The 17531-nt window shown below is 38.9% G+C and overlaps 2 protein-coding genes across 2 annotated transcripts; one reads left to right on the top strand and one right to left on the bottom strand.

The window, feature by feature from the left end:
• Positions 1-344: 344 nt before the first annotated feature.
• hadhaa (hydroxyacyl-CoA dehydrogenase trifunctional multienzyme complex subunit alpha a) lies at positions 345-9448 on the bottom strand. The gene is made up of 21 exons (XM_003446320.4): positions 9321-9448; positions 8706-8747; positions 7872-7942; positions 7619-7749; positions 7270-7408; positions 7073-7192; positions 6799-6901; positions 6512-6634; positions 5739-5857; positions 5594-5650; positions 4982-5091; positions 4742-4876; positions 4446-4617; positions 3804-3890; positions 3393-3533; positions 3169-3237; positions 2910-3023; positions 2677-2758; positions 1906-2011; positions 1682-1827; positions 345-1571 (listed from the first exon to the last, which is right to left on the bottom strand). Exons 1-21 carry the CDS (start codon positions 9427-9429, stop codon positions 1402-1404), a joined length of 2346 nt encoding a protein of 781 aa, XP_003446368.2. The 5' UTR covers positions 9430-9448; the 3' UTR covers positions 345-1401.
• A 192-nt stretch (positions 9449-9640) lies between these two features.
• hadhb (hydroxyacyl-CoA dehydrogenase trifunctional multienzyme complex subunit beta) lies at positions 9641-17267 on the top strand. Its single transcript, XM_003446255.4, has 16 exons — positions 9641-9779; positions 10911-10983; positions 11169-11210; positions 11410-11506; positions 11667-11711; positions 12318-12417; positions 12564-12651; positions 13136-13323; positions 13431-13611; positions 14009-14130; positions 14893-14972; positions 15067-15114; positions 15239-15326; positions 15594-15668; positions 16522-16686; positions 16840-17267. The coding sequence occupies exons 2-16, from the start codon at positions 10917-10919 to the stop codon at positions 16873-16875; spliced, it is 1422 nt and encodes a 473-aa protein (XP_003446303.1). The 5' UTR covers positions 9641-9779; positions 10911-10916; the 3' UTR covers positions 16876-17267.
• Positions 17268-17531: the final 264 nt, after the last annotated feature.

Genomic DNA, 17531 nt, shown 5'->3' on the forward strand with positions numbered 1-17531 from the left:
GGTTGTGGCATTTAAGTGATGCTTAGTTGATATTAAGGTTATCCCCTACACCATTACACCACCAGCAGGAGCCTGAGAAGTTGTTATGAGCCAGGATAGATTCATGCTTTCATGTTTATGCAAATTCTGACCCTGCCATCTGAATGTCACAGCGGAAACTGAGATTCAGGCAGAGTTTTTTCAGTCTTTGGTTATCCAATTTTGGTGAGCCCATATTAACTGTGGCCTCGGTTTCATTTTAGCTGATACCTAGTGTGGTCTTCAGCTGCTGTAGCCTATCTGCTTAGAAGTTCAACTTGTTGTGCGTTCAGGGGTTTTCTTCTGCGTACTTTGGTTGTAATGAGTTGTTACGTGAGTTACTGTTGGTTTCCTGTCAGCATTCTGGTTGTTCTTGGACCTCTGGCACCAAACAAGGCAACTGCTGCTTAGTAGGTATTTTCCCCTTTTTTTAAAAATACTACTCTGTAAATCCTAGAGACGGTTGTGTGGCAAAAATCCCGATAGATCAGCAGTTTCTGAAATACCCAAACCAGCCCATCTGGCACTAAAAGTCATGCCACATTTAGAGTCACTTTAATCACCTTCCCTCCACATTCTGATGCTCAATTTGAAGTTCAGGAGGTCATCTTTGCCATGTTTACATGCATAAATACACCAAGTTGCTGTCATGTGGTTGATTAGATATTTGTGAGCCATTGAACAAATCTGCTAATGTACAAATCTGCTGAGAGAGGGGCAGATGCCCCCCGGCCCCAAACTAGATCTCTGCTCTTACCTGTGTGTTCTATTTTAGGGGTGTATCCTTATGACAGCATTGTAATATAACTGGCTACACTGAGGGCAATCACAAAGCAAGATCATCCAAATGATCCAGATGACTGACAATGCAATTTATGTTGTTGTGAATCGCTACCTGTAATTTTTTTACTATTATCCCCAGATTTGATGGGTTTCAGCCAGGGCAAAAGCTGAAGTCAAGTTTCAAAAGGAGTTTCACTCTGATCTACTACACTCATGTAATACTGATCTACTCTGCAATCTTGTAACTACAAAGCCACTGAAGAAATAAAGGAGAGATCAAAAAATAAACCGAATGACACCTGATGTTTTAATGCAACCTTCACTTTTTTTGGTTGTTGGGCGTTTGAGTTAACACTGGTGCCAGATAGAATCCAGATAGAGTAGTTATACAATTATTTTTTAACAGCATTCTGTTAGCATCCTTATTCTGAACTCTTTCCTTGGATTATTTTAGGTTGATTACTTTAGTTTGATATTAGAAGACATATCAGTGCAATCCCTTAACGTTCACTTATTTGAACTTAGAACAGACAAACTGGCATATTTGCTGCCCTAACAGTTCAGACACACCAAAGGGGGACTACTAGTCCAAAGTTGCTTTTAGTATTGAAGCAGGGAGGGGGATGATTCGTAAAACTTTTTGCTGGGGTCTTTGGCGTGGTCTAGTAGAAGCTGGCAGGGTGTAAACTGGTTTCCATAAACATCCTCAAAACGTTTCATGAGGCTCACAAGGCGATCTGCACCAAATGTGTCAACAAATCTGAACGGACCTGATAAATGTAGGAGTAACAAAAGGTCGATTAGCACCAACACAATAGATAACCATCAGTTAACTAATATAAACATCTAGTTCAAAAGTATACAAATGTCGGAGACATACCACCGTGCATGGGAGGAAACCCATATCCAAACACTGCTCCAATGTCTCCTTCTAGAGGGCTTGCTATTATTCCCTCCTGGAGACACATTAACGACTCGTTTATGCAGCGAGACAGCAGCCGGTACTGCATGTCGTATTCTGAAGAACTGCAACAAACACATAACTTCAGAGAGACAGATCAGAACAGGGCAATTAGTAGATTTGAGGAGAGGCCGTTTTCTTACATTGCAGAGGGAGCAGTCACTTGATGGTTCTTGAGAATTTCTTCTACTTCAGGATTCACACTCTTCGTCTTTCCATAGAGAAAGAATCCTTTTCCAGATTTACAACCTATAATTTAAAAATAAAGCATTGGAATTGTGTAAGTGTGAATGGTTAGCTGATCCTCAAACGTGTTCCTCAGACTCTTAGAAACCTGTGCCCTTTCAGGGTTAGATTTTAGAAATCAGGTAGCAAGAAAAATCCATTTTTGATTATTTTAAGTCACCATTTTAGGCAAATTCCTGTTATAGAAAAATTCACCTTTTTTAAAAAAATATCAAGGGTTAAGAGTAAGTTTGCCTTAAGACAGCTGGGATAGGCTCCAGCCCAAGAAGTCATCGTTCATTGAAACACACTCCAGCATCCATCTCATTAAAGAAATTATACAGATGATGATGGTTGTTTCCAGAAGAGACATATAGAGATGTATATATAGAGAGAAAGCTATACAAATATATACAGAGAGAGATACAGATTTTACATTTGACCACTCAAAATGCATTTGCACAAATTTAATGTCTTTGATATCCTGCTTTGAGGTGGTGATGACTCTCAAAGCGGAGTCATAGAGAACAGAATGAAAATCCATAAAAGAATCAAATTAGTAAGAATAAGTAATATCGCTAATGCAATCGGAATCGATAAATTCTCATCAATTCTAATCCCTAGGCATGAGTGCATGACAAATTAGTAGCAACTGATAAGGCCCCTATTTTACAGTAAAAGGTTTTAACCTTTGAGGCCTTTTTCCACCATGGTCTTGACAATCTCCAGGCTTCCTCCCTCATAACGGGAACCGAACGCTTTGCACAGCATCTAAATCCAACAATAAACACAGAATACAAAATCCCATCCGTCCCAAAAATCTAAATCAACATGGGTTGTGTTCAAAAGTGCAAGTGCCCCAAGAGTTAGCCAAATAGTTTCTTTGCCAGTAAGCATACTTACACAGTAAGCGAAAGATTACCTCTGAAATATGTAATCCTATGTCAACACCGACTTCATCAGTGACTGCGAAAGGTCCGACATTAAAACCAAAGCTTGTTGCCAGGAAATCGCTCTTTGTTGCCGTCACACCTTCCTGTGGAACAAAATGTGGGTTATTTTAAAGCAAATGTAAAAAGATAAAAATAAATGCTTTAAATAATTACTGGGACCTGATGTTCAACCATTTCTTTAGCAGGGAAAAATTGGCAACACTATTATTTCTTCAAGTCTTTGATTACCTGAAGAAGTCTCAGAGACTCCATAAACAAGGAACCCATGCAGCGCATGGTGTAAAAGCCCGGACCATCCTGTAGTTCGGTGGGTTTCGAGGCAGAAAGAGAGCAACACAAGATGGAGACACGCACCAAAATATAACAGAATAATGAGCAAAATGACTAAGATGAAAATAAGATTCACATAGGCTGAAATACTGGCTGAAGAACACTTTCAGAGTTGCCATCACCTTGACAGTGACGACAATCTTTCCCTGTTTCAGGGCCACGCTGACAGCTGCAGCCAGCGTGTCCTTAGATGTTTTATCTGTGGTGATAATCTCCACCAGTTGCATCTTGTCCACTGGGGAGAAATAGTGTATGCCAATCACCTGCACAGGCACATATACAAATGGGTCAAATAACATCACACAGGAAATAAAGATTCTCAATAATATGTTGAGAAGCCATTATTTTAAAGCTATAACGATAATAATCACCAAGAAAGTTGAGTGAAAATTAAGGTAGAACTCAACTGTGCAAGCATGAATCAACATTAAATTTTTTTTAATTACTGAGCAAACAGGATCAATTTTATTGTGCTCATTTCTTTTGTAACACACTGAACATGTGTTGAAAGTAAAAGTTGGAGCATTTCTGACTTTTTCAGGGCGTTTGCTGGCAGCAGCGATGTCTCTGATGGGCAGAGCTGAGGTGTTGGTCGCAAATATGCAGTGTGGTGGTGTAACCTGGGGGAAAAAAACAAAAGAGTACATTTCCTTATAACTTTAGCTATCTGGACATTATTCAGGAAACCACCAAGCAGCCTGCTGACTTGACTTTTGTTGGCAGTAGCAGCCAAGGTAGCCATAGTCAGCTAGTGAATTCACGTTCCACATGCAAGTGATTACTTATTAATGCAAATAAGTCTTAGACAGAAAATAACTGTTAAACAGCTAATATAGCTATGCTACCATACTAATAACATAATACTACCTGCATGCAACCAAAAGCTTCTCAAAAATGATTGAAACTCCAAACAAGAACAGGAAAGCTTCATCTACATCAATCCCACTACGTTTTTTAACAGTTACTTTGGGTTGGCCTGAGCATTTTCTCAAGTTAAAACCTAAATTAAGGCGAGATTTCCCCAAACAGGTTCTTCATCCTAAAACGCCCCCGTTCTTGCTCAAAGTAATTTAGAAGTTCTTAGATGCCCATTTGTTGTAATACATCAATGTCAATTTAACCAACTCTAACTAAAACAGTTAAAGACAGAGTAGTTCCAGCAAAACTGCACTCACTGCCTCCACCTCCTTGAGGACTTTATGTTTAACGTTGAGGTCTTCAAACACAGCCTCTATCACCATGTCAGCAGACTCAAAACCAGAGTAATCCGTCTGAATCGACAGATTAGACATAATGGCGTCACGCTCAAATGATATCATGGCTTTCTTCTTCACCTTGGTGTCGAAACTGAAGAGCAAGAACATTTTGAGGAGAAAAACCAAACAAACAAACAAACAAAAATACTTCAAACTGTAAAGCCACTTTTATTTTTCAAAAACTAAATAAATAACATAGAATGCATGTAAATTACCTTTTATAAACCTTTTCATATCCTTTGCTGATGGCATCCTCTGTGGTGTCCTTTAGGATGGTGGTGAAGCCTTTATCTACTGATACCTGTGCTATACCTGCTCCCATTAGCCCTGCACCCAGGATGGCCAGCTTTCTGTTGCAAACATTTTGTACAGGTGTCTTACTGCTATCGCTGAGGCAAATGTATACACACAGCAAATGTATGTGGCAACATAAATCACCCGTTTACAGTTCTTACTTTACTTCCTTTTCTGGGGGACCAAATCGGTTCTTCTTACACAACAAACAGCCATTGTGAAGTCCAATCAGAGCTTTGGATTCAGAAGTCATCACCAGCTTACCAAAGCTCTGTAAGGGTTAAAAGAAACAAGAATTTAACAAATACAATTAGTCTCTTTAAAAAAAAACAACAACAACAAATCCAAAAACTTGATTATAGAGTCATCAATGAAACCCACAAGCTTAAACTGTTAAACTGGCCATTCTCATTCCCGGGACATCAATTAATGCCATTTTGTCAAAGCTCTTGGCATGACTCGTTTAGGCCTAAGGTGTCCATTGGTGATGGGGCTTTATGCACATGCTAATGGCATTAGTAAGAGGGGTCTGTCACTCCACATTCATCATTTAATGAATGAGGAAGGTTCCTGTTGTAACCCAAACTCTGCTCTTTTCCCAACACTAACTACAAAGTGAAAAAACAAAACAAAACAGAGAAAAAAAACCCAGCAAAACACAAAGGTCACAATGGTCACAATGCAGCACATGTATGACATCTACCAAAAGGCCACGAGGATTTTTTTTAAATCCATCTGACTGAGAAAAAAATAATTCTGTTAGTCCAACTCACCTGCGCTTCTGCCAGATAACCTGCGTCACTGCCCTGCTCTATGCCAGTTTTAACACACTGCACATTAAAATAAGACAGCATGAGACACTCAGCAGCAACATCATGCGCTAATGTGTTTATCTTCACCCATAAGTGAACTCTTTACCTCAATAATCTGGAAAGGAGCAGGGTAGAGGTTTTTAGTTTGTTTCTGGACTCTTTTAGTGATAGTGCTGTACATCATCTTCCTCACTGGACCCAGGCCCATGACTGCGTCCCACAGCTCTGCACACATAGCCACACACACGTTTACAGTGACAGGGCTTCATTGTTTGTTGTGTAAATGTGTACAGCTGGTATTTGCCAATTAGAAGATACCACAGACAGTTTAGCAGTTAAAATGTTAAATGATAAAACTGAAATTTGACAACCTCCTCTGTATTCTCAATGGCATTTTTTGACACCTCAATGTAAAATCAATAAAGACGTGGTTTGACGACCACTAAAATGGGTTCCGGGTTTTTCTAAGGGAACTAGTAAGGCAGCGTACTCGTCATTAAGGGTACGTGGGAGGTTATCACTACCTTCTGATGCACACCCATTTATTTTGTTCAGGCCTGAAATATGACAGAAACCTCTGAAGAGGGAAAGAGTTAATCACCGGTTTGAAATGTGTTAGTAATTTTTTTTTTTTGAAGAGACCAAAGACATTTTTTATACTACCTGTGGGCATTTTTTCCTGCTGTATGGCCGAACATTGTGAAATTTAGTCTTTGGGAATTGACTTGCTTTTGGAGTCGGCCTCAAGTGGCCATTCAAGAAACTGCAGTTGTTGGCCCCAACCTCTGGGGCTGAAAAAAACAAGCCAGTTGGAAACGATTTCATGGAACAAATCTTTGGCGGTATAAAGACAGCTGGGCTGAACAAGAGTTCACTCACTCAGTCTAAAGCTTTTTTCCCTAGTAAGGGGAATCTTTTTGTTGGCCAAGTCATTGGCAACACCCACTGCAACTTCCTCAAGGTATTCCATCGTTCGTTCCTCTGGAGACTTCAGACCAGGACCTGAAATATAAATATAAAAGAAGCACAGAGAAAAATGAAACATGTCACTAATTGAATGCTCAATCTTGAGCTGCTAAAAAGTTTAATTCCCCACCACCCTCTCCCTTAAGATTACAACAGAAAAACAGTACATTCATTGAAGAAATGCCACACGTATAACATACCCAGAGGGTCCACAAGCTGGTCCACTAGACCCATCTTCTTGGCTTCGTCTGCTGTGATGTTCTTGCCTGACAGCAGCATGTCAAAAGCTCCCAGGAGACCCACCTAAACATGTGCAACAAGCAGAATTGAAGACACTGAGCTCATATTGGCCCAAGTGAGAGTTTTGACCTTATTATACTCCTGTGTACTGCAGTAGCCACTAGCACAAGACTGCAGCACTGCTTTCAAGACTTTCACTGAGGAAATGATTAATATGAGTGTGTGCATTTATACCATTTTAGGTAGTCTCTGAGTGCCACCTGCTCCAGGCAGCAGTCCCAGCATGACCTCCGGAGTCCCCAGGACTGTTTCTTTACTCTTCGTGGCAATTCTGTAGTGGCAGGCTGTTGCAAGCTACAGAAAAGTTACAAAACTGAGAGTTATTGCCCATATTTTAAGCCAAATTGGCATTTTGACACAAACTGTTGTACCTCAAGGCCTCGACTCAGGCATGAGCCATGGATAGCGGCGACAATGGGGACACGAGACTGCTCGATTCTCCTAAACAACTTCTGAGCTTCCTCACAGAGACTGGTGACCTCCTCACTTGTTGTACAGGACTGGAGCATACTGAGAGCAGAGAAAGAAAATCAAGATAAATTACTCACTTTTCAATTAAGCAGAGTACATATTATATTTCATCCATTTATTGACCTTTTTTTCGTAAAATACGTCCTGGTTTACTTGTACTTTTACACTTACAAAACAAACAAACAAAACAAAAAGCAACACAGAATATACCACACACATCAGAGATTGTGAAAGCCCTCAAAAGCCTACTTGCTATCTGCTCCAGCAAGGAAACAGCCGGGTTTGCCTGAAATGAGGACGACACTTTTTGAAGATCTATAAAGCCAGATGTCTCCCAACACGTCAGCCAACTCATGCAACTGCAGAGACTGTTTGTTCACCTGCACACACAAAACAACAAAATTATGTCATTCCGAGAGTGAAACATGTAGCCAGGACTGTTACAAACGTAATCTCTCTCTAAGACGTATACTGTTTCACATCCACAAACAGACGCACACACCTTCGATGTCTGATCACTGAATCGTATAACAGCCACATCTTCCTTGTACTCGAAGCTGATGTGTTTATAAGCTAAAATAGAGAAAACAGCAATTAAAGAATGAGATAGATTACAGTAATATTTTCTTGTTTAAGCCAATATTTTACTCAAAAAAAGTGAGAATTTTGTAATGCTTAAGTTTCTTTTTATAAAACTTTACTTCCAGGAAAGTCATTAAACTTTTTAATCAGTTTTATTAGATTTAGGCAATTCCATGAATACAGTTTCATGTTCTTAAGCACTGAATTTAAAGTTTATTTTTTAAGTATTATCTAAATCAACTGCCCAAATAATCACTGAGAGCCACTTTGATATGACCTCTGAGGAATGGGACTTGCTTGTAGAAAGACTTTGGTTTAACACTCCAGCCTTGTTTTGCCTGTACTGTGCATGCACATGCTAATGAAACATAATGGAGCAACGTTGTTACCAATGGTTTCACATTATTCTCTTAAACTATAACAAGCAGTAACAAGTCAAGCTATAACAAGATAGGAAAGAAAGAACAATGCCGATTTTAAAGATGAATATGCAGAACAGCTGTGCAAAAACCTGTTTTGCTAATCTTTAACAAGAACTAAAGTATGCAAACAGTTCATCTAAATGAGTCAACACTACATGAATATCACTTTTGTTTAAGATAGCACCTGGATGTTGGGGGAACACAGACCACACTAAATTAATACAGCTGAACCTTTACTAAAGAATTTATGGTTCTTTAGTAAGCCATCAATTTGTGATGCGAGTGTACTCTTGGGTATTTGGTGCACCGATCATCATCAAACCCCTTTTTACCTGCCAAATGTGATGATACAGAGAGGACCCGTCTGGCATGACCTAAGAGCAGAAAGAGGCAATAAGAATTTTGAGTGCCCCTGAATAAAAAGGAGAGGCCCTTGACTTTCCTCTAGGACAAGTTTCCCCTAACATAAGGAAAAGAACAAGTTAATACAACCCTGCTAAAGTTAGTCGTGACTGAGCAGAAACACAGACATTAAGACAGTAACTTAGTACTGCAGCCCTGTATGCTGTTATCACCAAAAAACTCAAAACTCTAACATTAAACCTTTCACTGCAACAGACAGTAAACACAGGCGTTAATAACGTCAGTGCAGATCATCTAATTATATGACAGCTTTTAATAATTAATGTAAATAAATATGTTTTAACCACAGTTCCATGTGAAAAAGATCTCCCTTTACAACGTTTTTATGATGATTAAGAACTTGAGTAATTTTTCAAGAAAAAAAAGCAAATTCTGAGTTATTAAATTTTCAGTTATCCGCTAACAGCTTGAAGTCAAATGCTACCATCGAGTACAAATTCGACAAACAGTAAATTAAAACGACAAAAAAATTAAATAAATTACCTGCAACAAAAACAACAAAAGATGAGTGATTTTAAATATACCTGACAATAATGGGTATTTGCCTGTTGCAAACTTGGAGAAAACACCTGCTGCACGAGTGACTGCCATTTCCACCTGAAGCTTTAATAAAGCGTCAACAGCAACATACATACAAGTGCAATCAACAAAATCTATTACGATGACTGACCGGTGAGGGCGCAAGAGTACCGTTTAATATAGGCCGCCAGTGGGGCTTGAAAAGTGTCTTAGTTTAAAAGATTAATATTTCAAGTCATTATTTTTTGTTTTAGAGGAGGACCTAGTTGTGATGCAGGTTATAATGAACGTGAACAGCAATGTAATTTAGTAATATTAATGTGTGCTTTATTGTTTTGCTTCAGGCACACCGTTGGCCAGCTTAGTCACTGGGTGGGTCCTTTAAAGCAGTTTTTGTAGTCCTGCTGGGTCTGGCCGGTCATTAGACAGGGAAGCAGTGTGCTGGCATATAAACCATAAAACAGGTGAGCTTAAACGTATCTGGTGAGGTTAGAAAGTTAAAAGCTGTTATAGGGGTTCTGCAAACGGGTTTTTTCATCTCAAACACAGCGGCAAGAATTTTTGATGATTAAATTTTAGCTCACAAGTAGCTAGCTAGTTGAGCTAGTCTTGCATGCAGCTTCCAGCTAAATCGCTGTTTTTATTTTAGATTTCGTCGATACTATAAGGTTATATTTTGTTGGTTTATTTGGATTTATATAATTTGTCGATGCGCAGTCAGTATTAGTCTTGTGATTCTGCACATAGGGCTCTGTCATTCTCCAGGAGAGGAATCTAGGTGAAGGGTCAAAGCTAGGGTAGAGGGGGTTGGGCAGGGTGACCGTTGTTGTATGACAAATTAAAGGAAAGTATTATAATGAAAGAAACTCTGAGCCCTAAAATTAGTGGAACTGGTGGTTCTTTTGTGCTGTAGGGGGGAAATCAAGAGTATGTTAGTTCTGACTAGTCACCTTTATTCTCCTACCTTTTCAGGATGACAGTGCCCCTATCCATAGAGTTCGAGGGGTAACTGAATGTTTTCATAATTGTAAAATTGATCAGCAATACCCTCTGCCAAATATATTTTTGAAGAATGTGTGCACCCTTTCCTAACCTCCACAGATTAGCAGACTCAATGTCAAGGCACATTGAAACTGTTTTGGTGATGCTTGTAATTTTTCAGTTTGTCATTGAACCACATAATAAAATATAAAAATCCCTATATACTAAAAAAGATAAAAATAAGAATTGATAGGAGCAAATGCTAAAGAGGTGTTGTTTAAGATATATGTCAAAGTGATTTTAATCAAACACAACCAGGACTCAGACATGAAAGTAGAGCTGAGTATGATCTGAGAGGTTGTGGTTGTGTAGCACTCCTGCCCACGCAATAAGGCTACAATATAATAGTAATAAATATATCCTCCATGGATTGTGTGGTTTCAGGAATTTTTTTTTTTTTAAATTGTTGTGAATTCATACAAAGAAAGTAAGAAATTCTAAGAAAAACATGAAGAAGTCCTAAAATATCCAAGTTAATTTAAAATGTTTTGAATCTGAAATGTTAAACATTTCCATAAACTTTGCAGTAACATTGAACATTTCTTGCCACATAGAACAGAATGGCTTCCATGTTGATGAACCCAATCCGGAGCTGCTCAGTCAGCTCTTCCTGGGCAGTGCGATTTGGTAAGTTGTCATTTGTTCCCATAACAGTTTAATATATTTCAAATATCTGTAAGTAATTAAGGAAATACATGACTAAGAGTCAGAAATTAAAGATGCAACACAGCTGCTTCCAGTTCAATATTGACATTTAAAATCTGGTACTTTTAGGTTTATAATGATAATTTCTTTATTTTTCTTTGCCTAAGGTGCACGATCTCTCAGTACAACAGCCCAGCTTCAGGCTCAAGGTAAGTTTTTACTGTAATGATAATTTATTTATCCATATTATGGCTATGTGTATTATAGATTTTTTTTTTAAGTAGAATGGTAACCAAAGCCTTTAATTACTGATTTATTTGCCTGGACATAATGTGTATAAACCTACTTCCCCTAGTAGATGCTGAGATGCCCTTGCTGTGAATCTTATTTTTAATTATTTTCTTTCAGTTCAGACAAAGAGCAAGAAGACGCTGACTCGACCTGGTGTAAAGAACATAGTGCTGGTGGAAGGAGTTCGAACCCCTTTCCTGTTGTCTGGAACCACGTATGTCTCGGCTCTTTTCTTTGTGTACTCACTTTACGTTTATGGTATTGTGCTACACCGAGTACTGAACACTTAAAAAACAGTCAAGAAATTTTTGTGGCGGAAAATAATTTTTGTGGCCTAAACAAAATAAAAAAAACTTTTTGATTGGTCTCCACAGGTATGCTGACCTAATGCCACATGACCTGGCCAGAGCAGCTCTGCAGTAAGTCTATGGTTGCATTGTTTTTCTGATGACTGTCTGTTGAGACCAGCCAAGTCGATGTCAAATGTTTATCTGCAAATTAAATAATAGTTTGCAGATCTAGTTTTGAACTTGTTCTAACTAAATCCAAGGTTTAAATGGGTAAATGCTTGTGCTATAAAACCCCCCCCACAAAAAACCCTGCAAAAATAATTGTATATTTGGACACTTTTTAGACAAGGCTACCATGATTTGAATGAATGATTTTTAAAAACAACTTTTCATTTATATGTTGTACTGTGTCACTCTGCACTGCTGCTGATCTGTTAAAATATCTCTTAGACTCTTCTAGTCATTATGAAGCAGTAAACATTGTAAGCTTTAAAAGTAATATGAGGGCAAAGTGCAGTGGAGCTGAATGAAGTATATCAGTTTACACAAGAAAGAGATGGAGGAAGGCCGGAACAATGATCTGACAGATCATTGTACACGGTCTTTATGAACAAGTATTTATTTTTGTCCCTCGTTGAGCAAAATAAATAAATAAATAAATAAAAATTACTCATTCTGTGTGTTTGTTTATATCTTCTTCTTTTTTTTCTTCTTTTTTTTTTTGCTTTTATATAGGGGCCTGCTAAACCGGACAGGTATACCAAAAGATGCTGTAGACTACATCATATATGGAACAGTCATTCAAGAGGTTAAAACCAGCAACGTAGCAAGAGAGGTATGCACACATATCACATATTGTAAATGTTAACTTTAACTTTGTTATTGCGTACTGAAATATAATTGTGGTGGATTTATCATCTGTAAATGCATAATACAATTACATTTGTGTATCATGCGGCTCTATGTTTACTTTGATTTCAGGCAGCACTGGGTGCAGGCTTCTCTGACAAAATCCCAGCTCACACCGTCACCATGGCCTGCATCTCCTCCAACCAGGCAATGACCTCAAGTATGTCCGGAAAAGAAGCCTCTTCACTGAGACTCTGTATAATTTGTTCTAAATATTATTATTATTATTGATATTCAGTGTAGTACTGCATTGCAGTTGCAAAACCGTGGTGTACATTTCAACAGTGATAAACTGCTATATGCACTTTTTAGTTGTTTACAGCTCCTATGGGCAAGGAGCAGAATGAATAAAATTTAATCCTAAATGAAAAAAGGCATCCGGTCTTAATATTTAAGCATCAAAATAATGCTTAAACATTTGGCAGGTTGGAGGTGAAGTCATTAAAATCTGTAAAAATGACAGGGGAGTGGGATACTGATCAGATGTGTCCTCTTGTGTTAAACCAAATCACATTCATTATATTAGGAAAAATAGGTAAAGCCTATGGATCTTGACCTATTTTCATGCAATTCTTAGATTTTACTTTTGGTTTTTAATGGTTGTTTTAATGTTTAATCTTCATCTTCTTTATCCATCTCTCCAGGTGTTGGTCTGATTGCTGCTGGTCAGTGTGATGCTGTTGTAGCAGGCGGAGTGGAATTCATGTCAGACGTTCCCATTCGTCACAGCCGTAAGATGAGGAAAACCATGTTGTCCCTAAACAAGGCAAAGACACTCGGCCAGAGGCTCAGTCTGATTGGCAGCATCCGGCTTGCACACCTCTCCCCGGAGGTATATATAATTTAACAACTTTCAGTTTTAGTTTGATTTCAGAGTTGCTTACTTCTGTTCACACCATATAGTATTTAACCTTTAAATTGTCCGTTGTGCCGTACTAGCTTCCTGCTGTGGCTGAGTTCTCCACAGCAGAGACAATGGGCCACAGTGCTGATCGTCTGGCTGCTGCATTTGGGGTCTCCAGAGTGGAGCAGGATGAGTTTGCACTGCGATCACACACACTGGCAAAAAAAGCCCAGGACGAAGGGCTGCTGCAGGATGTCATCTCCTTTAAAGTGCCAGGTAAACCCAGCTTTACTGTAGATTATGTTATTTTGACTCATTGACTTATTTAGAATATATAAAGACTTCATATTGGCTTTGAGAAATTTTGAATTATACATTTTGATTTTTTTTATGTTTTTTGACTACCAGTTATTTGTGTGGCGTTTTGCATGATATGTACTAATTCTGTCTGAAATAAATATAATTAATAATTAGCAGCTAAAATAATCTGGCTGCGCTTGGACATCTATCACTTTTGAAAAATTCGCTTTCAGTCAATTTGGAAAGTAGAGTTAGGGTTCAAATTGAAAATATTAGTTATTATCTAACAAAATCTAACAGGAATGGACTAGACTTTAGGCTTTCCTCTTTTAAAAAAAATGTTTACAATACAGTGGCATTCTTGTCTCCTCAGGTCGTGATATTGTGTCAAAGGACAACGGCATACGGCCATCATCCATGGAGCAAATGGCCAAACTAAAGCCTGCCTTCGTTAAACCTCATGGAACAGTCACTGCTGCGAACTCTTCTTTCCTGGTAAAGACACAGAAAAGGCACTAATGGTTTCTTTTGTGTATCTGGTTTAAAGATATGTTTGGTTTTGACAATATTTTATTCTTTATTAGGAAATAACTTAAAAATCTTTAATCAGGTGCACCCACACTTTATTCAGGAAATTCATAAAAAAAAAAAATCATTACATATACTTTGTGTGAATAAAGCAGCTTCTTCTGCAAGTTCCTCATCCTGTGGTTGAACACCAATTCCACCATCGGAAACTGCAGCTGGCGATGGTAGTCCTTATGCTCTGCAGACTGTCATCTCAGTTGAGCAAACACCTGAACCAGTTCTCCACTTGGTGCAAGTTCTGATAAGAGTGGTCCGCCAGCTCACATTGGACCCTCAGATCAGAAAGGGGACTAACATCACCAGCTGCAGTCCATCATGGTGGAGAAACTCTGGAGACTGCCACAAAAGACCTAACTGCACAGATGATGATGATGAGCAGGCGCAGCTCTCATTGGTTAGCAGGGATCAAACTTCAAAATAAAAGCGAAGGGATTGTCCAACTCTGTCATTTTGTCTGATAAAAAATGGGGAACAAAATTGATTTTTAAAGTTTCCTATACTTGACTTAGGTGGCCCAAAGTCAATATTATATATATATATGGGAAACACTTTTATCCTAAACCGTCTTGTTCACTTGTGTCACCATGTTCAAACTAGTTCTTCCAAATTTTCCGTTTTGGAAACTGTTCTCGGATATTGAACTTGAGCTTCTTGTTTGTGTGTCCTCAGACCGATGGTGCCTCTGCTGTGCTCATCATGTCTGAAGAGAAAGCTTTGGCTATGGGTTACAAGCCTAAAGCCTATCTCAGGTATCTAAACCCTGTCTTCTTGGTAGATTAACAATAACTTCTATATTAATGCTAGTTTGCACAATATCCTTATCTAAACATTTTATCCTGGCAGAGACTTTGTCTATGTGTCTCAAGACCCCAAAGATCAGCTGCTTTTAGGGTGAGTCACTACTTCTTACTCAGTAGATTTGATTAGATGGTCTTTTTCTTAATTGTCTTGAGGACTATTAAAAAGAAAAGAACACTTATTGTACCTCCACGCTTTCTCTGTTTGATTCTTTCAGGCCAACGTACGCTACACCCAAAGTCCTGGAACGTGCCGGCTTGTCCATGAGTGATATTGACGTCTTTGAGTTTCATGAGGCATTCGCAGTAAGTTATTACAATATATTTCAGGGGGGAAAAAAGCATGTGAGTCTATGTGATCCATCAATATTCTGTCCGTCTCCACCAACATTTCTATGTTTGCCTCTAATCGAGTTTCAGCATGTTGTCATGTACAGTATAAATGTTGTCCACGTGCTGGAGTAAAATTTGACGTGTCTGCTTCATACTCAACACAGTTGGATCAATACAGATCAATTTCCAGGCTGGTTTCCATGGTAACTCGGTGGATATATATTTGTGTGTGTTTTTCAGGGTCAGATCATGGCAAATCTGAAGGCTATGGACTCGGATTGGTTTGCCCAGACGTACATGGGCAGGAAATCGAAGGTAAAGATGGCTGTTGGTCATCTGTTTGCTTCTTCTCAAAAACTAGATCCATGCAGCTCACCTTGATGCTTGCAGCGTACTACAAAACATGAACAGCCACAAAGAATTCAATATGCTTAGATAACAATTATTTTTACACAATCGCATCAAGTATTGTAATACCTTTCTCACTTTAACTGCACTGGGGTCATATAAAAGTTCAGGGGGCTGCCTGATGATTTAGCTTCTTGGGAAACTGCCAGTGTTACAAGGCTTCTGATCAAGCTGTCATAGACTGATTATTAAGTTATGGGCTACTGTTACCTAGCTTGGTTAGCACACTGCATCCAAAGATAGCAATCTTAATACAGCCTTTAAACATTTTAAAAGCAGAGCTCAAACAACCACTCAAGGAGCTGGAGTTTTTGGCACTGTGGCCCTTGCTTTATTTTATAGCCCCAAAGACTGCTGATTGGTGGATATGTGGATAATATCTGGGCCTTCATTTTTTGTTAACAGCATCAACAATTTTTTATGTAATGAACAACTTAACTGTTGTCAGATAATAGACCAGTGTTTCATAGTTTGTGTTACAGCAGTTGTATTCCTGTTTCGATCTCAACATGAACTGCCTACCTGCACACTACCAAAGCCCGCTCGCATATGATTGGCCAGTGCTAGTCAAACTATACACAACACACCAGAAGGTTTTCGGTACCTAGAATCTTGACTCTTGCCTTTAGATTCACATATAACAGTTTGTAGAGATCAAGTGGACATCCTCAGCTGAAATCCATCCACCTGAGCTGATGTCTCTGTTGAGTTTTCACTGGTGTTTACGCCACTCATGACCTGATGCTCGCTGTGTGTGCAGGTTGGGACTCCTGCCATGGAGAAGTTCAATCTGTGGGGCGGTTCTCTGTCTTTGGGTCACCCATTCGGTGCCACTGGCTGCAGACTGGCAACCACAGTAGCAAACAGACTGAAGAAGGAGGGAGGACAGTATGGACTCATAGCAGCCTGTGCTGCTGGAGGACAGGTAACACACTGTTAAATTCAAAATTCCCAAGGTGATAAGATTTGTTGTGACTGAGAGATTAAAATGTATAGACCTCAGAGTAATATATTGTATTAAGATTAACATAGTCGCTATTTTGTAGTATAATTTCTTCTTCTCTTGTCTATTTTCCAGGGTCATGCCATGGTGATTGAGGCTTACCCCCAGTAACACAGTTAAAAACCATTGAGACAGACAAAAACACATACATTCTCTCACACACACACACACACTAACATTGATAAAACAGAGTGTACATATGGCCACCACCTAGCCTTGATGGGAGAACAGTCAGATACAGTATGAGTGTCTCTGAAGGATCTCTTGTAAATGTAACTTTGCTTAGGGGCTTTTGAATTTAAGCAGATTGTCGATGAGGAATGTTTGCTTTGTTGTGTGGACTCGAGCAGTGTCTCGAGAGCATTATCAGCGAGTCCAACATAACATAGCAAAGTTTTAGCTCTAAGAAGAGCAACAGTGATCCTGATGTGTAATGTTTGTAATACGCTGTAATAATTTTTTTTTCTTACTGACTGTTGGAATTAAATGGTGCGTTAATTACACTTGGACTCATTTCTGTTTCAGTTGTTCCTGCTTAACTTTTGTACTAAAGACATCTGATTTTAGCTTGCAGTAAGAAACAAGTTGTAACTAGTAATAGAATAGAAAACTGTGGATCTGATCAATTTCTAATGGCCAGCAGGGGGCGACTGGTTGGTAGAATGCTGACAACTTTCATAGTTTCAGGTTGAATTTAATCAAACAGGAAGTCCATTTAAGGTCAGAGAGGTTGATTGTCCAGAGATACTGGCATTTTTATAATGTGT

The sequence above is a fragment of the Oreochromis niloticus genome, linkage group LG15, assembly GCF_001858045.2.
Source record: "Oreochromis niloticus isolate F11D_XX linkage group LG15, O_niloticus_UMD_NMBU, whole genome shotgun sequence".
In the NCBI taxonomy this organism is placed as follows: Eukaryota; Metazoa; Chordata; class Actinopteri; order Cichliformes; family Cichlidae; genus Oreochromis; species Oreochromis niloticus.

Excerpts from the sequence above, each read along its gene's own strand:
- hadhaa (XM_003446320.4), bottom strand. The coding sequence starts at position 9,429 with ATGTATGTTGCTGTTGACGCTTTATTAAAGCTTCAGGTGGAAATGGCA. Across the intron at positions 6,902-7,072 it reads CTCAGAGACTACCTAAAATG|GTGGGTCTCCTGGGAGCTTT; the intron begins GTATAAATGCAC and ends GCACATGTTTAG. Across the intron at positions 5,858-6,511 it reads GGAAAAAAGCTTTAGACTGA|AGCTGTGGGACGCAGTCATG; the intron begins GTGAGTGAACTC and ends CTATGTGTGCAG.
- hadhb (XM_003446255.4), top strand. The coding sequence starts at position 10,917 with ATGGCTTCCATGTTGATGAACCCAATCCGGAGCTGCTCAGTCAGCTCT. Across the intron at positions 12,652-13,135 it reads CAACCAGGCAATGACCTCAA|GTGTTGGTCTGATTGCTGCT; the intron begins GTATGTCCGGAA and ends CCATCTCTCCAG. Across the intron at positions 15,669-16,521 it reads ACATGGGCAGGAAATCGAAG|GTTGGGACTCCTGCCATGGA; the intron begins GTAAAGATGGCT and ends CTGTGTGTGCAG.